This window comes from Hibiscus syriacus, unplaced genomic scaffold (assembly GCF_006381635.1).
Source record: "Hibiscus syriacus cultivar Baekdansim isolate YM2019G1 unplaced genomic scaffold, ASM638163v2 tig00111769_pilon, whole genome shotgun sequence".
In the NCBI taxonomy this organism is placed as follows: Eukaryota; Viridiplantae; Streptophyta; class Magnoliopsida; order Malvales; family Malvaceae; genus Hibiscus; species Hibiscus syriacus.
This window is the reverse complement of record NW_024063172.1, coordinates 1,636,321-1,657,303: the sequence shown is the minus strand read 5'-3', so window position 1 is coordinate 1,657,303 and position 20,983 is coordinate 1,636,321. Positions and strand designations below refer to the sequence as shown.

Here is a 20,983-nt window from a genome sequence, read left to right as displayed (position 1 = left end):
GTAGCGAAATGCAAGGCCTCTCCATTCAAAAAAATGTTGGGACTTGGAATTCATCTCAGACCACACGGCATTTTCCTCTTTTCGCGGCAAATTCATGCTACATTTTCCTTGGCAATTGGGCATTCGTTGGGTTGGAGATGTCCATGGATCATGGCTTTGTCCAAAACATTTTAGGTAAATTACATTGTCACCACTTAATTATTATAAGATGTTTTAATTTAATTATTAATCTTTTAATTTTATCAATTATAACACTTAATTACCTAAATGACGTGACTTGTTAATATTTACATAAAAGCTAATATAACAATTAACAAAATAATATAACATTTGACGAAATAACTTATATTACGGTTAACGTTTAATAGAGGAGTTGAAGAGGATTAGACACACCAAAACTACTAAATCTAATTTTATTCGAAATTTCGATTATAACATTTTGTATAAGAACACTTAATCACTTAAGCTTTATCTATAATTAAATAAATTTATATTCTTTTCAAATTATAATTAATATTAAAATTGAGAAATAATTTTATATTGCGTACTAAATTAATTATTTCTTTAATTGTGAATGTCATCTTTATATTTTGTTAAAATTAGATAAATTTTATATTTTTAACAATGAAGCAAATCTCATAGTTGTTTGCTTTCTTTCTGGATTTCTCAGTATATATGAATCTTTTATGCTCTTAAAGGACATTTCTGTCACGTTCGACGAATTAATTTGTAGTTTCATGTAAATTTAGAATTTATGGACTAGAAAAATATGAGAAATTCAGATAAATAAATTGATCAACTAGTTAAATATACTTATTCACTAGTCATATATATTAATAAACACATATAAGTAATTAGTATAATACTTAACAATACTGTTTTTAATCTCACAAATATGATCAGGTTATTAAATATTATTGCTGCACAAACTAAATGACCAACGGTAAAAGAGTTACTATTTGTTTATGTTTCGGGTTCGAGCATTAGAAATGTCAGGGTGTGAACATGAAACAATTGAGAATTATCTTTGAACATATTGTTTTGTACTAAAATGACATGATAATTTCATTAAAAACAAGCTTTACCATTGAATTTTGGCTTTTAAAAGGGAGTAAATCAAGAACAAAGAGCAATCTTTTTCAACACGGATGTAGAGAAAGTGTTTCATATGAGTGGAGTGGGCAAAACTAGCTATTCCCAGAATTCATCTCCAGGTTTAGCCTTCCCTTCTATTTTCCTCACCATTTTCTTGTGCTATAATCTTGACTGTTTTCTTTTTGTATACCAGAAAAAAGCTTCAGATATGGTGAAACACATAACTCTGGAAACAATACAACAACTTTACAAAGAAGTTAATCCCAAGAGCCTTGGCATAGCTGATTTAGGCTGTTCTTCGGGACCAAACTCCCTGTCACTAATCAAAGACATTGTTGAAGCTGTCGATGGATGTAGCCATAAAATTTCGAACCTCACCCGAGTTTCGAGTGTTCCTAAATGATCTTCCCATAAATGACTTCAATTCGGTGTACAAGTCCTTGCCTGATTTCTATAGGGACCTTAAGAAGACAAAATGGAAGGTGTCCGGCTGTTTTCATATCAGTTGCCCTGGTTCGTTTTATGGAAGGCTGTTTCCCAACAATTGCTTGCACTTCATATATTCTTCTTACAGCTTGCACTGGCTCTCCAAGGTTCGAATCTTTTTCTTTTCCGATCTAAAATTTATTAGAGAACGTGAGATTGAATATGCTTGAGTACTCACAATCTAAGTAATAGACTAATAGTAAAGGAACTTAAACCATAACTTGACCTAATATTATCAATGGCATGTCATGCAGGTACCTCCAGGTTTTTTCGATAAGCATGGCAAGTCTATCAACAAGGAGGCGTTTACATATCGGAATCGAGCCCTCCAAGCGTTTCCCAAGCATAATGGATTCAATTCCGGGAGGATTTTTCATTGTTCCTGAAATCACGAACAGAGGAGCTTGTCACAGGTGGAAGAATGGTGCTCATTACATTGGGAAGAATAGGCCAAGAACATGTCGATAGAGGCAACTCTTTCTTTTGGGAAATTCTCTCAAAATGTTTAGCCATATCTGTTTCACATGTCCCTGACATATAACATTTCGATCATGTAATTATTCATGCATAAATGCAGGGATGGACTAGGGGACTGACAGGACAGCCGTCTCTTGAAATTTTCAGTTTTTTACATAATTTAGACATATTTTATTGATAACATGTTTTCACACAATTTTTTTTATAAATTCGTCCCCTTAACATAAAATTATGCATCTATCCCTGCAAGTACTCTTAAGAAATTACCTAAATTCCAATCGACAGAATTTTGATTCTATTTATTTGTTTTGCAGGGAGAAATAGAGAAGGAAAAGCTCTATAGTTACGATGTTCATTTTTATGCAGCATCAAGAAATGAAGTAGAAGATGAAGTGAGAAGAAAGGTTCGTTCAAATTAGAAAGGATGGAAATGGTGGAGATCAAAAAACAAGTCAAAGGTGGAGATAGCTATGGCAGCAGTGGCCATTACGGTGAGAGCAATCCAAATCCATGCTTTACCACCATTTTGGAGATGGGATAAACTTAGATACCTTGTTTAACAATTATGCGAAAATGGTGGACCAAGAAATGGCCAACCAACAAATTAACCCCATCACTTTTCTTCTAGTTCTTAAGAAATTATGAAATATTATATTCTTATATATATCGAGCTCGAATTAAAGCCCTTCATTTTTGTTGTATATCCCAGGTAGAAATGCACCAAGTTTGGGCTCTGCCACCACCAAATGAGTTGGCCTTTGAAATCGTAGGCCTAGGATCCCTTTGTTCACTTGAAACGTTGGCCTCCAGGGCCTTGCAAAACTGCATATAAGACGAAATAGCCGAAGTACAATTTTAAGTCGAAACTGATTCAAACATTTTCATAAAACTACTCTTAAAATTATACAAAAAGAAAAAAACGGTACCAAATGCGGGACGATGTTATAGTGCTCGAATTTGCCCTCCATAGCCATAATATTTCAAAAGCCCTTCATCTTGCCGCCAATTCTCTTTTACTTTAACTTCAATCTGTACATAGAATTTGTTGTTTCAGATTAATATGTCAGGCTAGCACTAACCATGCTTGATCAAATCAATGGGATCAATGAATTTCCTTAATGCATGCATTTTAGTTACAATGACAGTGAAAAAGCAGTTAATGACCGTGTTGAAGGGGAAAACAAATTGGGAAAATGGTTTTAGACCTTCAAATCAGAGATAATCCTTGCATTAACAATGACACTTTGTGGGAATCAAACACAGGAGAAATGCAATCTCAGTTTGACTAGCCAATGATCGAGATTTGGGACTATGGCTTTAAAAATAAGGGTTAGCATCCCTTATTGGGGTGCCTTTTTTCAAAGGACAGCTGTGAGAACAGTTTTTTAGATCTCCAAAGAAACAATTCCTTGCAGAAAAAAATCATGCACATGCACCGCTTATAATTTAAGAGAAGCATTGTGAAGTTCGCACCTCGAGGAAGACTTTCTTCTGTAGGAAATCTTCTATGTCAAGCCGAGCAGTTGTTGCAAGTATTTTCAGAGCTTTCCCTCCCTTGAATGATAAAGGAAACAAAGCATCAAATGCAAGGCTTAGAATGTATGCATGCACATGCAAGTGTACATTATTTAGATGTATTTTAAATTAGTTGATTTGAAATGTCAAACAATAGTCAAATGTTACTCTCTTTATTCAAACATATTCAACAAGCTCAAAGGACAATTGAATGAATCAAGCAAATTGCAAAATGTCTGAAAAACACAGAATAGTACTTACTTTTCCAATGACGATGATTTTCTGGGAGTCTTTCTCAACAACAATTTCTACTTGTATGAAATCTTTTGCATTTGGCCTTGTTTGTAGTTCACCACATTTACCTGGAAAAATATGAAGATGAAATCCAGTTTGGTTGGCTACAGAGATGATCTTTTCTAGCAATCTTGATAACTATAGTCCATACCTGACATGCATAAGGAACCTCGTTGCGATACTGTATAAATATCTTCTCTGATAATTTCAGCTACAAAGAACCTTTCTGGGTGTTCACTTACAATGTCCTGAAAATTCATAAACAACACGCACTGTTCATATGAAAGAAGCTGTTCATTTTCCAATTCCCACCAAAAGTTGGGCCAAAATTTTCTTTTGGAGGGAGGCAACAATTAGCATGAAGCCGAATAAAATCCTAGGTTATTGACATAAGTGCAACTTGGAAATCATATCATGTCCCTAATTTATGAGTTAGAAGCTCAACCAAATGCCCATTCAAAACTATGCTCACAAAATGTTTCTCTCAACTAGTCCAGAACATCAGCAATCCTTTTTATTGCTTAACAGGGTATCAAGGATACAACACAACTGTAATCTAGCTTCACTTGAATCTGGGTACATTTGTAGTAAACTAAGTTCAATATAAGCAAAACAAAGGTATCTAAGTCAATTGCTTCTGTTTGCTTTGAATGACATTAGATAAAGCTTAATTCCATAACATGATTTCTCATTTTAATAGATAAATTCAAATATTTGACAAGTTTAAGGTAACATTCCTGATAACAAGAATTACCACCATTTTCCATTCTCAAAGATAACTGATGAGTCATAAAAAAGAAGATATATCTGTTGAGTTTCTACATACCTTTGGATAGTAAGGTGGCCCAGTAGGAAGTTTTGACAGGATCCAATCCTTGACATCATCTATCCCATGTCCATACTTTGCACTCACAGGTATGACCTCGTCGACGTCAGTAAATTTCTCATACCACTGCAAGGCATGAGATTTCTATTTAGGAACCTGACCTCGAAAGCAAAGACCAATTCACAGAGCAACTAAAGTTAAAATACAGGACATACGGAATGAACCTAACAATTTAACAAGTGAAAGTTGAAGACAATATGCTGAAGACATTGCTCCAAATATTTTAAGAAAGAACACCTTTGAAAACTATGGTTAAGGGTCTAAGCAACATTTACGACCAATGTTGGACCAATCATATCTTCTTTGTTTCATTTAATGCACAATAAATTCTGAAAACGCTAGACAACAAGATGAAAAACTAAATTGATAATTGTCAATATTGCAAGAATGAAAACCTTACTAGTTAAGAACATTAATGCATATTACAATGTAATTCAATTGCAAGGAACATAGTCTTTTGAGACAAGGTAAAGCAAGTACCCTAAGCATTGCAATGGATATTGGCCATTACAGCCCTGGCTTTTAATCTTATTCTACATCGAGACAGCAGGCAGTTAACATAAAAGTTCGTTCAGAGATAAAAAAGATGAGGTCAAAAACATTTACAATGCAAGAAATAAATTGGAAACATAAGAGTATTTCTGTAACTATTTCTCAAAAAGCACCCAAGTGACACTGACAAACATGCATCTTAAATTTTAAGAAAATTCAACATGAAAACACATACAAACCCGAAAATCCTTAAGCTTTTTTGCTATTTCACCAGGTTTTATCAGATCTTTCTTATTCAAAACCGTAGAGTGGGCAGTGTACACTTGACATCTCCTATGCCTTCTTCTAACACATCATCGATCTAGACGTAAGAAGCTGAACTTAGAAAAATGGTGGAATGTTTAATGAAGAACGTAAAAACCATGAAGCATACATTTTCAGGTACTTTACATGCATCGACAAGAACAAGTACACAATCAGCATTTAAGGCAGCACTTCGGACATTCTTCATCATCATAGAATCCAACTTGTGCATTTTCTTCTTCATAACACCTGGAGTATCATACAGTATCATCTGCAAGTAATGCTCGGGGTCATACAGATTAGAAATGGAACATGATTGCCTAAAGTCATCAAGGAACTAAAAAAATTGCTACAATACCAAAAAGAAAGACCAAAAGCGTGGGAAACATAGTTATAACAAAAGAACTGATCTTCAAACCTGATACTCTGGGCCTGAACATATACCAAACTCGATGCCTGGTGGTTTGAGGTTTATCCGTGACTATAGACAACTTTTGACCTATCATTTGATTAGCAAGTGTGCTCTTTCCAACATTGGGCTTCCCAGAACAGCAACATACCCTGTATTTGACACGCCATCAAGATATAAAACAACCATAGATAACGTAATCTTTGACGAGTTCTTACATCAACAAAAGGAGTTCAATTCAATCCATAAATTTCAAACCGTTCTCACTCTTACCATCTTTTGAACTATATTTTACAGAGGTTACTGGTACTTTTTGCGTTTTGGATAAAGAGATAAAAGAGAGAAAGTGTTTTCGACTGTAAAACAATATGTTTTTAAATAACGAGAAGCAAGATTTTGCTTTCGTATCTACAAGTAGTTTATAGTAGAATGCTTACCGTATTAATCAACTATGATAAAAAGGAGGAATGAAGAATGATATCCTGTGTTGATTTCTGAAGGACTTAATAATAAAAAACAGAGAATTAAATAACAACAAAAAGAGGAGCAATTAGCTAAGGTTGCGAACCGCTGCGATGGTTAGTTGGAGAGGAAAAATCAAGCTCTTCCAACTCGTAATCGTCAAGCAAAGCCATGTTCCTATCTGGCTTTTCGCTCAAAGACAAAAAAGTCGAATCGTCACCGCTTATTTCTTCTTCTAGTTGGGGTGAATCTTCAATGAGATTATCTCTTTGAAGTACTTGCTGGATGAAATCTATTCTGGAAATCTTGTTTGGATTCCAGATCCTGGAACTGGCTTGGCATTGGAATCGCGATTTCTTAGACGATTTCGCACGTTGTGAGGGAAAATAGAATTCTTACTCTCTCTGGCCGTCAAGAATCCGGCTAACGATGGAGAAATGTGCATAGAGATTAGCTTCATTACCGCCGCCCGTTTTTTACTGCTGTTCTCTCCGCTTGTTGATAAGCACTTCACTGGAACTGGTTCAGCATTTTCGCGATTTCAGGCAATTGGATAATCTTTGATTTTTTTTATTATATTCGCATGGACAAATCGCAGCATTTTGGACCATCTTTTAATGTTAAAAATAGGATAAATTACATAAATGATCACTTGAATTTGTGTACGTTTTTTTTCATTGATGTTTTAAAAATATTCAATTTATAATAAATTGATCATTAAAATGTGAACTAGAGTGTTAATCTGATTGTTCTGGCACAATTTGACCATGCGTACTATAAAAGAACACATTACAACAAATTCCTCAGGCTAAGAGGAAGAAATTCCCAAACTGTTTACAAGCTCTGATTAACATCGTCATGCCCCATGCTTTTCCTATACACTTTAATTCTAACATCATCTTTGATTTTATCAACAATATTCTCAACAGTAATGCTATTTCCTCTCAGCTACCTACAATTCCTTTCTTCCCAAATACAGTAAATATAAGCACAACAAATTATTTTCAAAATGTAAATTAATAGAGACTTACCCTTGAGATGAGTAGTCAGCCCATCTAAGTTCATCCTCCCAGCTCCTCACCTCTTTATGCACCCTGCACAATCCAAGCATAACACTCCACACTTCTCTCGAAAAACAACATTGAAAAAAAGATGTCCATGTACTTTCTAAACCATATACTTTATTCATGTGAAATGAACGTGTTTTAAGATGTCCGTTTTCCTTAACAATATTTACATATAACTTATTTTAATCATCAATTTCTCAATTATCACTATTCATTTGGAATATATTATATACCGTTTTAACGATCTAGTAGAATAGAATATAAAATCATAATTTTATTATTCAAACATTCAATTTTACCCATAAATAATGTCTCAAAGTTCAAAATATCCATTATTTTTTAATAATATTACTATTTTTAGTGATGATTATATATATATAATTACAGGGAAGAATGTAGGAAATTTTCCATGACATAAGACATGATTATGTTCCCCCTTTTCTTTTCTTGCTGGAAAGGAGGCTGCAGTTCGGACTCGAACTTCAAAACTGATGGATGTCACTTTTTACGAAGTGACTACATATATCAACACCAGGGTTCAGTTATCACAACAGCTTTAATGATTGAATAATCTCACTTAGCTGTTACTGTATCATCATTACCAGAAGCCCGAGGAATGGCAGCGGAAGATGTCGATAATCCTTTACCTGTTGGGAGGTAAGAACATGCCAAGGTCACTGTGCCGAGGGTGATTGCTGTGGCTATTGAACCCCACACCCATCTCTGCCTTCTTTTCTTCCTTTGTCTATCACGCCGTGCCATCTCTGTAACGAAACAATGTTAAAAGTCAAAAAATCAGAAAACGAATCATGTAAACATATATATAGAACTATCACCTATAGCCTCCTGGTTCCTCTGACACATTTCCCGATTCACGGCCTCGTAATAATGTAGCCGGTCCAACAATCGCGCCATTTCAAAGTTCTTTGATTGAATTTGAGATTCCATCTCCATCCCCATCTCTGCACTCGCAATGCCTCTTCCCACGGAAGATACAAGTCGTGTAACACTCTCTTGCTGCCTCAGTTCTTCAACTGGTTTCACCAGCTCATCCTCTGTTAAATCGAACAGATCTGCGGGCAGTGACAATCCAACACAGCCACTTGCCTCATTGTTTGCCCACTTGCATTGCCACTTGCATTGTATTGTTCAAAGCTTCTTCTGCCTGTTTAATCTTCTCCATCTCCACGAGTAAACTCGATTTTATTTCATGCAGTTCAGCTTCGATGTCGCAAAATGCAGATTGTGGTGCGCTCTCGGAGGATAATTCTGGAGGAAACAAGAAATCAAGGTAACTAGCCAAAACGAGAACAAGATCATCACATTAGTTGTCTAATCCAATACAAGCAAATAGCTACGGGAAAAAAGGTTTTCATATTCTCATTAGTTCAAAAACAGTGTATCCTATAAAAAGGCAAAGCAAGACGAAATGAACATGCATACATAAACATAGGCAAAACAAAAATGGAAGGAATATGTTAAATCTTTCATTGTTATCATGTAAAAAAGAACACAGATACAAAAGAAGAAAACCAGCAAATTCATACTACCATGCTCCTAGTATACAAACTATCAAGTTTTTAAAATTTTGTCACCTATATTAATAGATATGCATCTACCCCTGAACATTACATAGAGATGTAAATAGCACTCTACATACCGTCACATGCATCATAAAATCTATCCCTGATATAGCAGATTTTGCAGCAATTTCTGCCACAGTATGATCATCTCCCTCAGTATTACCGGGCGCTTGCTGTTTCATTAGGATCAAAGAAGTCTTCATTATCACCTGATCTGTCCAAGTTCACTGTTCCAACCTTCGGCGGAGCAACATCCAATGCCGAACTATCATCTCATTAGGCAGCTTCCAACTTCCACATTACTGATCCCAATTACCATCATGAGCACCATTCCTGCGCTCATCTTGAATGGAGCCACCATGTACATTTGCCTGCTCCACATTGACAGGGCCTTTATCGGTACCATTTCGATGCTTCTCTTTATTAGGTTCATGAACGCTAAAATTAAAGAACTCCCTTTGAAAAACCAACAGATTTAGGTTCTGCCAGCTTTGCTTTTGTAAACTCGTCTTCTTCAAGGGTTCGTCTCCGAGATATTACCATCAGAAGAGGTCCTTGAAAGGAAGGCCCACGGCGCTATGATTAACGATGTAAGGAGAAGGTGGAAAAAGGACGGTGAATCAGGTAGTGGAGTTGCCTCAGGAGTAGCATACAGTGCAGGTGAAATTTGGGGGCAGTTAACCTTCCATTCTGTAGCTGATGTACTACTGTTCCTCCTCCGAAGCTTGAGTTAGGAGAGGGAGGTGGTTTTGAATAAAAGCCAGACCTATCAACAGATTTAGAATCTCTTGATTCTAACAACCTATCCAAAGCAGTACAGTCGTAAATGTTGGCATGGCCTACATGATCAACGAACAAAAACATAAGTTACTAAGCCGTATGTATCATTTTCCAGGAGAACCTAAAGGAAGGTGAACACAAAAATCTCATTGTTGCTACTTTGGGAACATCATACTTTCCATGACCTCGAATACCCAGAGATGGCACACTGACCAACTAGAAATCTAAAACTATACAGGTATATAACACCATTTTTTATTGTAGCTTTTTCTCTTCTGACACCACTAAAATTAAATAAAAGGGTCAAAATATGGGAGAGTTATACTATATGACAACCTTAATATATGGTTAAGGGAAGATTCTATTGAAAATGTTAATATTTTTTTTAATATTTCTGGTAAAGTGCTACCTAAATTATTATATTTTTATCGAAAATATTAATTTCGCTAACTAATTTCCGGTAGAATCCAATATTAACATTTCCGGTAGAAAAAATAATGTTTTAAGTAACGCTTTACAGGAAATCTTAAACATTTTAGTTAACGCCCAATATTAACATTTTCGGTAGAAAAAATAATGTTTTAGGTAGCGCTTTACCGGAAATATTAAAAAAATATTAACATTTCCGTTAGCGTCTTTCCTTAGCCGTATATTAAGACAGAGACATCTCAAAATATGTGAAATTTCCATTTTTATAACAACAACAACAACAACAACAACAAAACCCAATTCCCATATGTATGGGGTAAGGAGGAGGTAGGGTAGTAGGCTGCCCCCAACGCCAGGTTGAGAATAACTTCCGTGAAAGACTCCCCGGCAGTCAGAAAATTAAAATATAGATAAAATGCAATGCATGTATAAATAATTACATAAATACATAGCTAAACAGTATTCATATGCAGTCATTAATATCATATGTGCTTCTGTAATGGGGAGTAATCTATTTGGTAACAATGAAATGTAATTTCGAAAGAAAATATGAAAATCTATTTATTTTACTCCTGCCTGCAAACGGATAATTTTACAATTCAGATTTTAATACCCATTCGCTCTATTGGTAACGGTACTATTTTTTTCAAATTATTTAGTATTTACGAGTAAGTATAAGTTCATTTCACTTTGTAATTATTAGCCATCACATGACTTAGTCTGAACAAAGGGAAGGAAAATATTTTGCTTATTTTGAAGAAGTCTTACTTTTACTAGAGTTTTTATTATCTTTCTAATTTCAAGTTTAAATTCGTACTAATTCTATGACAAATTACTTTCAGCCTTATTAATAATTAAACTTCCCTTGTGTTAATACATATCTAATCAAATGAGGCAGTAAACAATTTCCTCTTGCCTCAAATTGGGACTGTAAGCTAAATATCAACCATAAAATCCTAAAGCCAAAATCTCAATCCAAGAATTCAGCTATATTGTTACAATAGTTTTCTTCAGAAAAACCTGAAGGCTGGTTTTGAAAATCATGTCGCTAAATTAAATGTTGCCTTGCATTAAATATATAAAATCTAAATGAGAAAGTGAATCGAAAACCTGTGCTATCAGAAACAGCAAAATTGAAAAGCATGAGCGTCATCTTGATTTAACAGCACCCAAACAGAACAAAAAATAAAGAAATTCACGTTAACTATTTAATCAAAAAAATGAAAAATAGTAAAGAAGAAAAAAATTAAGGAAATGGAAGAAGGAAAACGAAATGCCTCGTAATATAACAGAGCTATCAAGAGTAGCTAATTCAATAACTGGGGGGAAAGGAGAGGGAAAAAACCCGACAAACCTAAAAACAAACAAAAAGAATTCCAAATCTATAAAAAAAAAAGGAAGGAGATGCATCACCTTATAATAATAATAGAAGAAACAGCGGGGCTGAGCGGCGGAGATAGTGACGGAGCGGTGGCGCGTCGAGAGAGAACCGGATCAGATAAGAGCGCGCGAAGTAAAGAGATGCCCCCGCAACTGATTCGAACGAAGGAATTTGTTTTTGGCTATTCCTAGCTGCCACGCTGGGAATTATGGAAATGTCGGACTTAATTTTAATAATAAGGGACAGTTTCGGGTTTTCGAGTTATATATATATATATGATATGTGTCCAAATGATGGGAGGTTGTCGTTTTGTGAGAGGAAATGACTGTCGTTTTGGGTAATCGCAACGCGAATATGTAAATCGCAATGCGATAGTCAGAATCGCGTTGTGAATCTAGAAATTGATTTGTAATACCGGAGATCGCATTGCTAATTATCGATCGCATTGCGATTTAGTTGGTTATTTTGGCAAATCCAAAAAAAGTTGGTTAAAATCGTATATTATAAAGCATTTTTGGTCACTGAGATTATTTTCTCTTTTACGAAATATTGCTCACCAAGAGTGACGGTGATGATATTCGAACCTGAACTTACAAGCTCAAATTCTTGAATCTCAACCACTTGTACCAACACTCATTGATTATATATAAATAATTCATGAATATCAACAACTTGTGTCAACACTCATTGACTGTATATAAATTATATAATACAATATTATAAAAAAAATTCTTATATTTATTATCTACAATTTCTATTTCCAATAATTAACCACTATTACCTAAATAACACTAACAAAGATGATAGTTATAAGAGAAAATAACCTCAGTGATTAAAAATGTCTTATAATATACGATTTTAATCAATTTTTTTTGGATTTGCCAAAAATAACAAACTAAATCGCAATACGATTGATAATTCGTAACGCGATTTCCGGTATCGCAAATCAGTTTCCAGATTCGCAACGCGATTCTGACTATCACATTGCGATTTTCCAAATTCGTGTTGCGATTTTCCGACTATCGCAATGCGAATATGTAAATCGTAATGCGAGTATGACTATCGCAACGCGAATATGTAAATCGCAATGCGATTATGACTATCGCAATGCGATTCTGACTGTCGCAATGCTGAATTTACATATTCGCATTGCGATAGTCGAAGTTCGCGTTGCGATTTTCCAAATTCATTGCGATAGTCGAAGTTCGCGTTGCGATTTATTCCAAATTCGTTGCGATAGTCCAAAATCGCAACGACTGGTGGTATTGCATTTGTTTCTTAAGAATTTTCTCTAAAAGATAGTATTCGCGCGTACGTGTCGAAGACACGTATTACCACGACCACGACCACGACCCGACCCGACCCGACCCGACCCGAGACGAGACGGACGGCGGCGGCGCGCGAGAGTCCCCATTGTTCTCTATTACTCAACAAGGAAGTGGGAAAACCAAGCCTTAAATACAATTCCCAATAGTGTTTCCAATACTATATGGGATTGAGCATTACCAACACTTGTTCCCAATACTATGTGGGATTGAGCCTTACATAGTGATATTATTTTTGAATGTTTTGCTTAAAATTGTAATAATCGCGATTGATTGTAGATTGACTTTTAATTATGACATATTTAATCGTATAATACTAATGCAATTGGTTGCTGATTCAGTTGTTTTAAGGTGCATGATTGTTAATTGTTTCCTGAATAATCACATTGTATTGGAAACAAGTGTTGGTAATGCTCAATCTCACATAGTATTGGAAACACTATTGGGAATGATATTTAAGGCTTGACTTTCCCACTTCCTTGTTGAGTGATAGAGAACAAGGGGGACTCTCGCGCGCCGCCGCCGTCCGTCCGTCTCGTCTCGGGTCGTGGTCGTGGTAATACGTGTCTTCGACACGTCCGCGCGAATACTATCTTTGCGAATTTATGAAACTCGCGTTGCGAATTTGGAAACTGTGTTACGAAATTGAAGTTCGCGTTGCGAATTTATTGGTTATTTTCGTAAATCCAAAAAAAGTTGTTTAAAATCGTAAATTATACGGTATTTTCGGTCACTGAAGTTATTTTCTCTTAAAAGTATTTTCTATAATCAACTTGTTGAGGGATTTTTTAAAGTGTACGATCGGCTAAAATTAGACTTAATTATAAAATAAGTGTTCAAATTATAGTGTTTTTTTTTATGAATATGTCTCTAAATTATTTTTTTAATGATATTAGTGTCTAACGTTACAAACGTCACTACTTTAGGTACTTGGACTGTCAAATGCGTTAATTTTCTCCGTTAAGTGACATGTATCACAATCTGATAATTTTAAAAAAATTATTTAAATTTAAAAAATAAAAATAATACTTAAAAACACATAAATTTTGAAATAACCCCAAAACTTTAAAAACTTTCATTTAAACCCCTAAACACATACCGACCATCATCCTTTTCCGATGATGAAGCTCGACTCAACCTCACCTTCCCAACAACCAAAACTCCCTGAAATTGTGATCGATCAACGACAAATCGATGTTTTATACCTTTGTGCTTTGGGCGTGTGTTCGAACCCCATCACGCCATTCTCGTCAAATTTTTGTCATTTACAAGTTCATCATTTTGCCAATTAGGTCCTCCACATTTTGTAAATTCTTCGATAAGATCCTCGTGTCTCTCCACTTCAATAAATCGATGATGTATGGTCATTATCATCACCTTTTATAAATTTTCTTTAAAAAGTTATGATGTTAATTAAATATTATTTTTTAAAAAATATTTTTATAAAATTTAATATGAAAATATAAAAAATAAAATTATTATTTAAAAATATATTATCATAACTTTAAAATAAATCGCACAATAATATAGATTTTCTGGCTCTGTACATATTATGTAAATTTTAAAATATTATAAAAATTAAAATATTCTACACGTTTAGTGACTAAAAGTGTACTTTACCCTATTTTTAATCTTAGTAAAACGAGTAAATACTTCTCTAATCCAGGTCAGTATTCAGAGGCACTGAGCTTCCTTTGTAGATACTTTCAATGTGGAAACAGCCGATATATAAATCTTTCCCTTTTATAAATCGGCTCAAAATTTCCACCATGGGAGCTGCTTCCTCTAACGCTCTATGTTCTTCTTCAAGCATCACCAAATCGCTTCCAATACCACCGTTTCTCACTAAAGTTACAATAGCCCATTTTCGCAAACTCCTTCGAAGGCTAAAGAGCGACGCCTATTTCAGAGTCTCTGCAAAACCCATTCATTCTTCTTCTTTCAACGCCAACGACAAGGATGTGGCTTGGAACAAAGCTGCGGATGTTGTTATCAGTGGCGATGGAAAAGCTGAAGACTTTGGGTGCAAAGATAAAGTCGTAACAGTGGTTGTTTTGGGATGGCTTGGGGCTAAAACAAAGCATTTAAAGAGATACGTTGAATGGCACAATTTAAGAGGAATCCACGATGTTACTTTTGCAGTAGATGTTAATGAATTGCTATGGTTTGATCTCGGTGTAAGGCTCGAGCGGCGTATATCTGGATTGAGAAATGAGTTGGCCGAGTGGGTTTTGGAGAAAGAGGAAGATGGTCGTGAAAGGTGCTTCATTTTCCATGCGTTTAGCAACACTGGCTGGTTGATGTAAGTTTAATGAATGAAGGGCTTTTTTTTCATTTTCAAATTTTGATTGTTGAAAGTAAATTTGGGTTTTTTTTTTTGGGCAGATATGGTTCACTTCTTGATAGCTTTCAGGGAAGAGATGGATTAAGAGAGAAGATAAAAGGGGTGATTATTGATTCAGGAGCAGCTGACCCTTTTAATCCTAAGGTTTTGTTTTGTATGTTGATTCTTTGAGTTCTAATTATGACTTTGATTTAAGTATAGTTTTGACTTGTGAATTTCAGTTTTGATCTTTATGTAAAATTATGAATTTCAGATAAGTTACATGCAATGGAATTAATAAGATCCAAGCTTTAGGTTTTGTGTTGATGAACTTGAGTTCTTTAGCTGATTTTACTAAAGATTTGGTCTTAAATGGCATACAATGAAACTATTATGATTCATGCTTATGCAAATTCAAATTATGGACTGTGATTCATTGCCTTTATCCAAGAGAATGAGAATGAGTTCAGGTTCTGGTTGTGAACATTAGGAAATTTCTGCGAGTGGTAGCCCTATATATTTTATCAAAGTTAACATCCATGTATTGTGCTTTGTCTACTCAATTGAGTTACGTACTACTAGCCGTATAAACGACACTGGAATTCTTATGCCCGTCTTCGGGATGTTTGAATAATAAGCTTTCAACATTTTATCTTTCATACTATTCTGCATTTCACTAGCTCTATCTATGTCATTGAATGGAAGCTTCATTGACTGTTTATCCTCTGGAGGGGAGAAAATGGATCTCATCTTATCCTAGAATACTTGCAATATTTAAGCTTAATTGTCTTATTCGTTTTCTAAAATCTGGGAAATAATACATTATATCTCTAGCATTAAAACAAAAAACATGGTTAAACTTTGAGCTTGTTTGCTGGTGTATACTATCGTAGGTTCATTGTTCCAGCTTTGAACTTTGTAATTTCATTTGGATGAATTATATACTTGTTCTGAAAACTGGAAGTACTGATGAGTCACGTATTCTTTTCAATGCAGGTCTGGGCAGCCGGTTTCACTGCTGCTATACTGAAGAAACAGAGCTATTTAGTAAATGGATTAAGAAGTGCAGTGACTGATTCAAAATTACAGAAAGAGGAACCTGGGATTATCGAAGCTGTGCTGCTGTCTGCCCTGGAAAAGTTCTTTGCTTCTGTTCTAAATATGCCCGATGTGAACCGGTAGGTTTTCCCTTTAGGCCATGTATCGGTTGTCTTACATTGTTAAATGACCAGAAATATGCTTTCATGCCGACATGCCATACAATGTAAACTCTACGAATATGATCATCTTGTGGTTGTGACGAATAACGGATTGATACAACTACTACTTTTTTCCTCATTATGCAGAAGGTTAAAAAAAATTGTCAATGCAGTCATGGAGCACCCTCCTCCCTGTCCTCAGCTGTACCTTTATAGCACAGCTGACAAGGTTGTCAACTATAAATCAATCGAGTTGAGTATCGAAGAGCTGCAAAAGAAGGGAGTAAAAGTATTCTCGTTCAACTTCGGCACAACTCCGCACGTTGACCATTATCGGACTTTTCCCAACGTATATTCATCTCAGCTTCATAATTTTTTGAAAGAATGTTTTGCTGTTAAACAAAGATGAACCCTACGAGTACCGGTGCATTTTCTCCAAAATGGCCATGAAAGGAACCATGGCATCGGCGACTATTATACCGGTGCATTCTTTCAATACATGAAACCTTGGAGGTAGTTTGTTTGACAAGAAATCTACAATAAATAAAATTTTTCCTCCAATAATTGATTGCAACTCGAACTGCATAAGTAAAACATTGAACCTTTCTTGGAGTTCATATTACAATTGTGAGTATAAAACTATTAGAAATTTACAATATTTTCCCTTAAGTTTGTCCTCAAGGTATGTCCTGCAACTTATGCAGAAAATACATACACGCATCACACATGTATACATACACACACATATACATATATATATGTATGCATGCATGCATGTAACCAGAAGATACATTTTATACACAAACTTGGTCTTTGTCGAACTTTGAGAAAAGTTTTCAACAGTTTAACATGGTGGCAAATCCTTGGGAGGAGGCAGAATTGATTGATCAGCTCCCTTTCCATCTTCAACCACAAATGCCATTTTCAATCCCCAGCCTGTATGGAGCTCCAAATGACAATGCATAAACTAAACACCTAAACCGGGAAAATTCAACGAAATGAAGATTTATGTTATCTGATTCCGAGTTTTTTCTATATCAGACATGAATAATTTAAAGAAAATAAATTGAGTTTATTACCTGGATTGTCTGCTCTAAAACGAATAGGTCCAACCCCCTGTCGAACACCGATGGTGTTCCTTTCAACAGGATCAACCAAGTTGTACTTAGCGGATCTTTGACAGGATCAAAGTTTCTAGTACCGGTTCCAACGACGAATAAGTTGTAGCCATGGAGATGGAAAGGATGTGACTCAACTGTAAGGAGATTAGTGTCTTGCAGCACTAGCTCAACTGTAGAATTGAAGTCAATCTTGCTAAGCCTTGTTCCATGTGCAGTGCCAAGATTTGCTGTCAAAGGCGCACAGTGTAGTTAAATGGCTTAAGAGGTTTATCAGGGAAATCGGTTCTGAAAACTCCACGATGTTGAAGTAATGAGCTTGGAGAAATCCGGTTTAGGCATCACAAATTAAATGTCGTTCAACGAAGCTAAGATTCTCGTTCGTTAACGCATGTTGGGCAAGGATCTTTGCCGAAACCGACCTTGTAGAACAGTTTTCGGTCGACTTTAAGGGGCACATTTGCTGGAAAATTGCAAAGTTCAGCTCTTCTGGTTTTGTTGTAACTCAAAGCGAAATCTGTGTCATTGGGAGCTGGTAATTGAGGAAGTGTAGGAAGAACAGTGTTGGGGATTCCTTTGTATTGGAATATCTCTGTAGCTGTTTGTTGTCTACAGGAAGTGGAACGTCCATGAAAGGCCTAGCAGCCATGAAATATCTGCCAGGGGATCAGTCGGCTCGAACAAGAATTGTGGTTTGCCCCGGTGCAATCAGTATCGCTTGAGTGACAAACGGCTTTGTATAAACCGCATCGACCTCAACTACTTTCATGTTGTGACCTGCTATTGTAAAGAAAAGCTCGTCGTTGAGGGCAGTGTTGACGATTCTTAGCAGGTACGTTTTCCTTGACTCGACTTCCATCGCAAATGTATCTGAAAAAACAATAAACATTCAGGATTGAACACTGAGATTGCATTCGAAAACATGTTTTCGACAAAAGTTTCTTCGAGTTGCTGCTTACGTTTCTCGGAACATGGAAAAAGAGGTCTGGGTTTCCCGTTGATAGTGTGTGCATCCGACATATTTGGTGGCAATCCCATCTTAGTTCCTTGCCTGACAATCTCTTCAACATCTGGGTGCCACCATTCCCCTGCATCATGAACACAGTTTTCACCATCATATCATCATCACAAGGAACTTATAAAACCAATTGAAAAACATGACTTTAGAACCGACCTAATACAACAATCTGTTCCATATTTGGCTTCGGATACGGAAATGGCGTTCCCGGTTTTGGAATGATGACAATGGCTCCATACACTGTATCCCTTAGCCAAAGAATGTGTGCATGCCACCATAAAGTTCCTCTTTCTCCTGTTACATTGAAGTCATAAGCGTAGCTATTCCCGGTCTGAATCGGACACTGCATTATGTAAGCCAGTCCATCTGCCCAAACGTTTCGATGCTGCTTCAATCCATGCCAAAACAGATCATCAAAAAACGTTATAGGAAATCTTTGTTTCAAATTTTTTTCTTCATATAAATTATTAAAATCCTACCAGTGAATCGACATGTTAAATTTTGCATGGTTCGTAACATTGACAATAACTCTTATCTCCTTATGTAGCATATATTGTCGGCCCCAAAACCTCCCGTTTACCATCACAATCGGCTTCGCATGTCACAGTCTGCTAACATTCTTCACTCAATCTGTTCAAAAAAACACATCATTTCCGAGTCAAAATCACGGGACTTCAAACAAACGAAACGTTCATTTCTGAGTTAACTCACGTCAAACTAGTACTTCCTCACAGCAGCTTCTGCAGGCAAAGCAATGAATGCAATGAAACCAACGAGAAAAAGGGTCGTTTTGGAAACAGAATCGCCACCGATTGCCATTTGAGCCGAGCTAAAACTTTGAAAAAGTCAATGCTTGTGTGGATGTGAGACATGAAGGTTGAAGCATACGAGTTATTTGTAAAAGAACAAGAGAATGAAGCTGATTAGGTAAAAGAATTGCAAAGGAGTCTTTGATATGTCAAAGCTTGTAAGCAAAATACTGAAAGAGACTTTGAGTTGCCATTGATAGTCGTAGAGGTTTAGATTGTTATACCAAGAAGCAAAATATTGAAAGAAACTTCCCATATCCGATTTGATCTTAAAATAATTCAAAGACTTTTTTGACCGCATATTGAAAGGTATGTACCAATCTAATCCTACATACAACACCAAGCTTTACCGTGAAGGAAAAGACTTTTTTAACCGCATATTGCATGATTATTTTAACCTCATGTTTTAAGGGTTTTTTTTTTCCTTATTAGAAGTTGTATTGAAACTTGAAGTACCTAAGTGAAAACCGGGTATAATTAAGGGGCTAATTTGGCAATTAATCCAATAGAAAATGACTTTTTACCATGGTATAATGATTAAAAAACTAATTTCTGAAAGGCTTACTTCAAAGCATTTTGCAGCAATGCTTTGTAAGGCTCAGTTTGCTTATTTAAGGGCACATATGCTTTGCAGGGAAACTTTGTATTGCTGTCACCGAACCATTTTCAAAATAGAAACAATATGTAAATGGAGGAATATCAACCTTAAAGTAAAGAAAACAAACTATGCAATAATCTTTAAACTTTTAAATGTTTGACTTCATCCTCAAATTATCACTCACGTCCCTAAACTTTTGAATATTTCAATTTTATCTCGAACCGTCAATATATACTAATCGTGTATCATGTTAATAAAACCTTTAGAAAATTATTAACGGCCATGTAAACACTAATGTGTATTATGTAATAATATGATATGACATAAATGAAAATTAATGGTATACCACGTCTCCGAATCATTATTTAGAATAAAGTTGAAAAGTTCTTGGTTTTTATTTTTGTTCTCTCAATTTGATTATAATTATTTCTATGTTTCAAAGATAAATTATTATTTATTTAAAAAAATATTGGTTATCATTTATGAAATACTATTATTACATAACATGCATAAGTGTTTAAATAGAAAGTAACAATTTGTAATGATTTATTAATAAAGAATGTGATTAATGTATAACGATAATTTGAGGATGAAATCAGAATGTCTAAAAGTTTAAGAATTAATTTAGAATGAAATATGTATAAGCTTAAAGAACAATTTATAATGAGTCATAATTTGAGATAAAATAAAAAAAATAAAAAAAAAATTAAAGATCAATTCAAAATTAAGTCATAATTTTAGGGCGTATGATACAATTAATTTGAATCATAATCTTAAACTTGCGTAAATGGCTATTTGCCCAACAAAGGAACAAAACACTTTTGCAGGTGAAGTCCCAAAGAAAAATAAAGATTGAAAACGCCCAAACTATTTACGAACATGAGCTCATATTCCAACCCAATTAGCCCAAAAGGCCATCTCAGTTAAAAGATTT

General features: G+C 35.3%; 1 protein-coding gene and 3 pseudogenes across 2 annotated transcripts; 2 read left to right on the top strand and 2 right to left on the bottom strand.

Moving 5' to 3' along the window:
- The first annotated feature begins 8 nt into the window (after positions 1 to 8).
- On the top strand, positions 9 to 19,196 carry LOC120169823 (annotated as a pseudogene).
- On the bottom strand, positions 2,920 to 6,968 carry LOC120169957 (annotated as a pseudogene).
- Positions 14,667 to 16,975, top strand: LOC120169958 (transmembrane protein 53-like). Of its 2 annotated transcripts, none has more exons than XM_039178027.1 (4): positions 14,667 to 15,286; positions 15,370 to 15,472; positions 16,304 to 16,485; positions 16,657 to 16,975. In XM_039178027.1, exons 1-4 carry the CDS (start codon positions 14,694 to 14,696, stop codon positions 16,913 to 16,915), a joined length of 1,137 nt encoding a protein of 378 aa, XP_039033958.1. In that variant the 5' UTR covers positions 14,667 to 14,693; the 3' UTR covers positions 16,916 to 16,975. The 2 variants fall into 2 exon arrangements, with proteins under 2 accessions (XP_039033958.1, XP_039033957.1); XM_039178026.1 differs by having other exon boundaries at positions 16,654 to 16,961.
- On the bottom strand, positions 17,114 to 19,530 carry LOC120169956 (annotated as a pseudogene).
- Between the last annotated feature and the right edge of the window lie 1,453 nt (positions 19,531 to 20,983).

What these genes read in the sequence shown, in the direction of transcription:
- LOC120169958 (XM_039178026.1), top strand. Translation starts at nt 14,694, where the DNA reads ATGTGGAAACAGCCGATATATAAATCTTTCCCTTTTATAAATCGGCTC. An exon ending in CTGACCCTTTTAATCCTAAG is followed by an intron (nt 15,473 to 16,303) that starts GTTTTGTTTTGT and finishes TTTTCAATGCAG; the next exon opens with GTCTGGGCAGCCGGTTTCAC. An exon ending in AATATGCCCGATGTGAACCG is followed by an intron (nt 16,486 to 16,653) that starts GTAGGTTTTCCC and finishes CTCATTATGCAG; the next exon opens with AAGGTTAAAAAAAATTGTCA.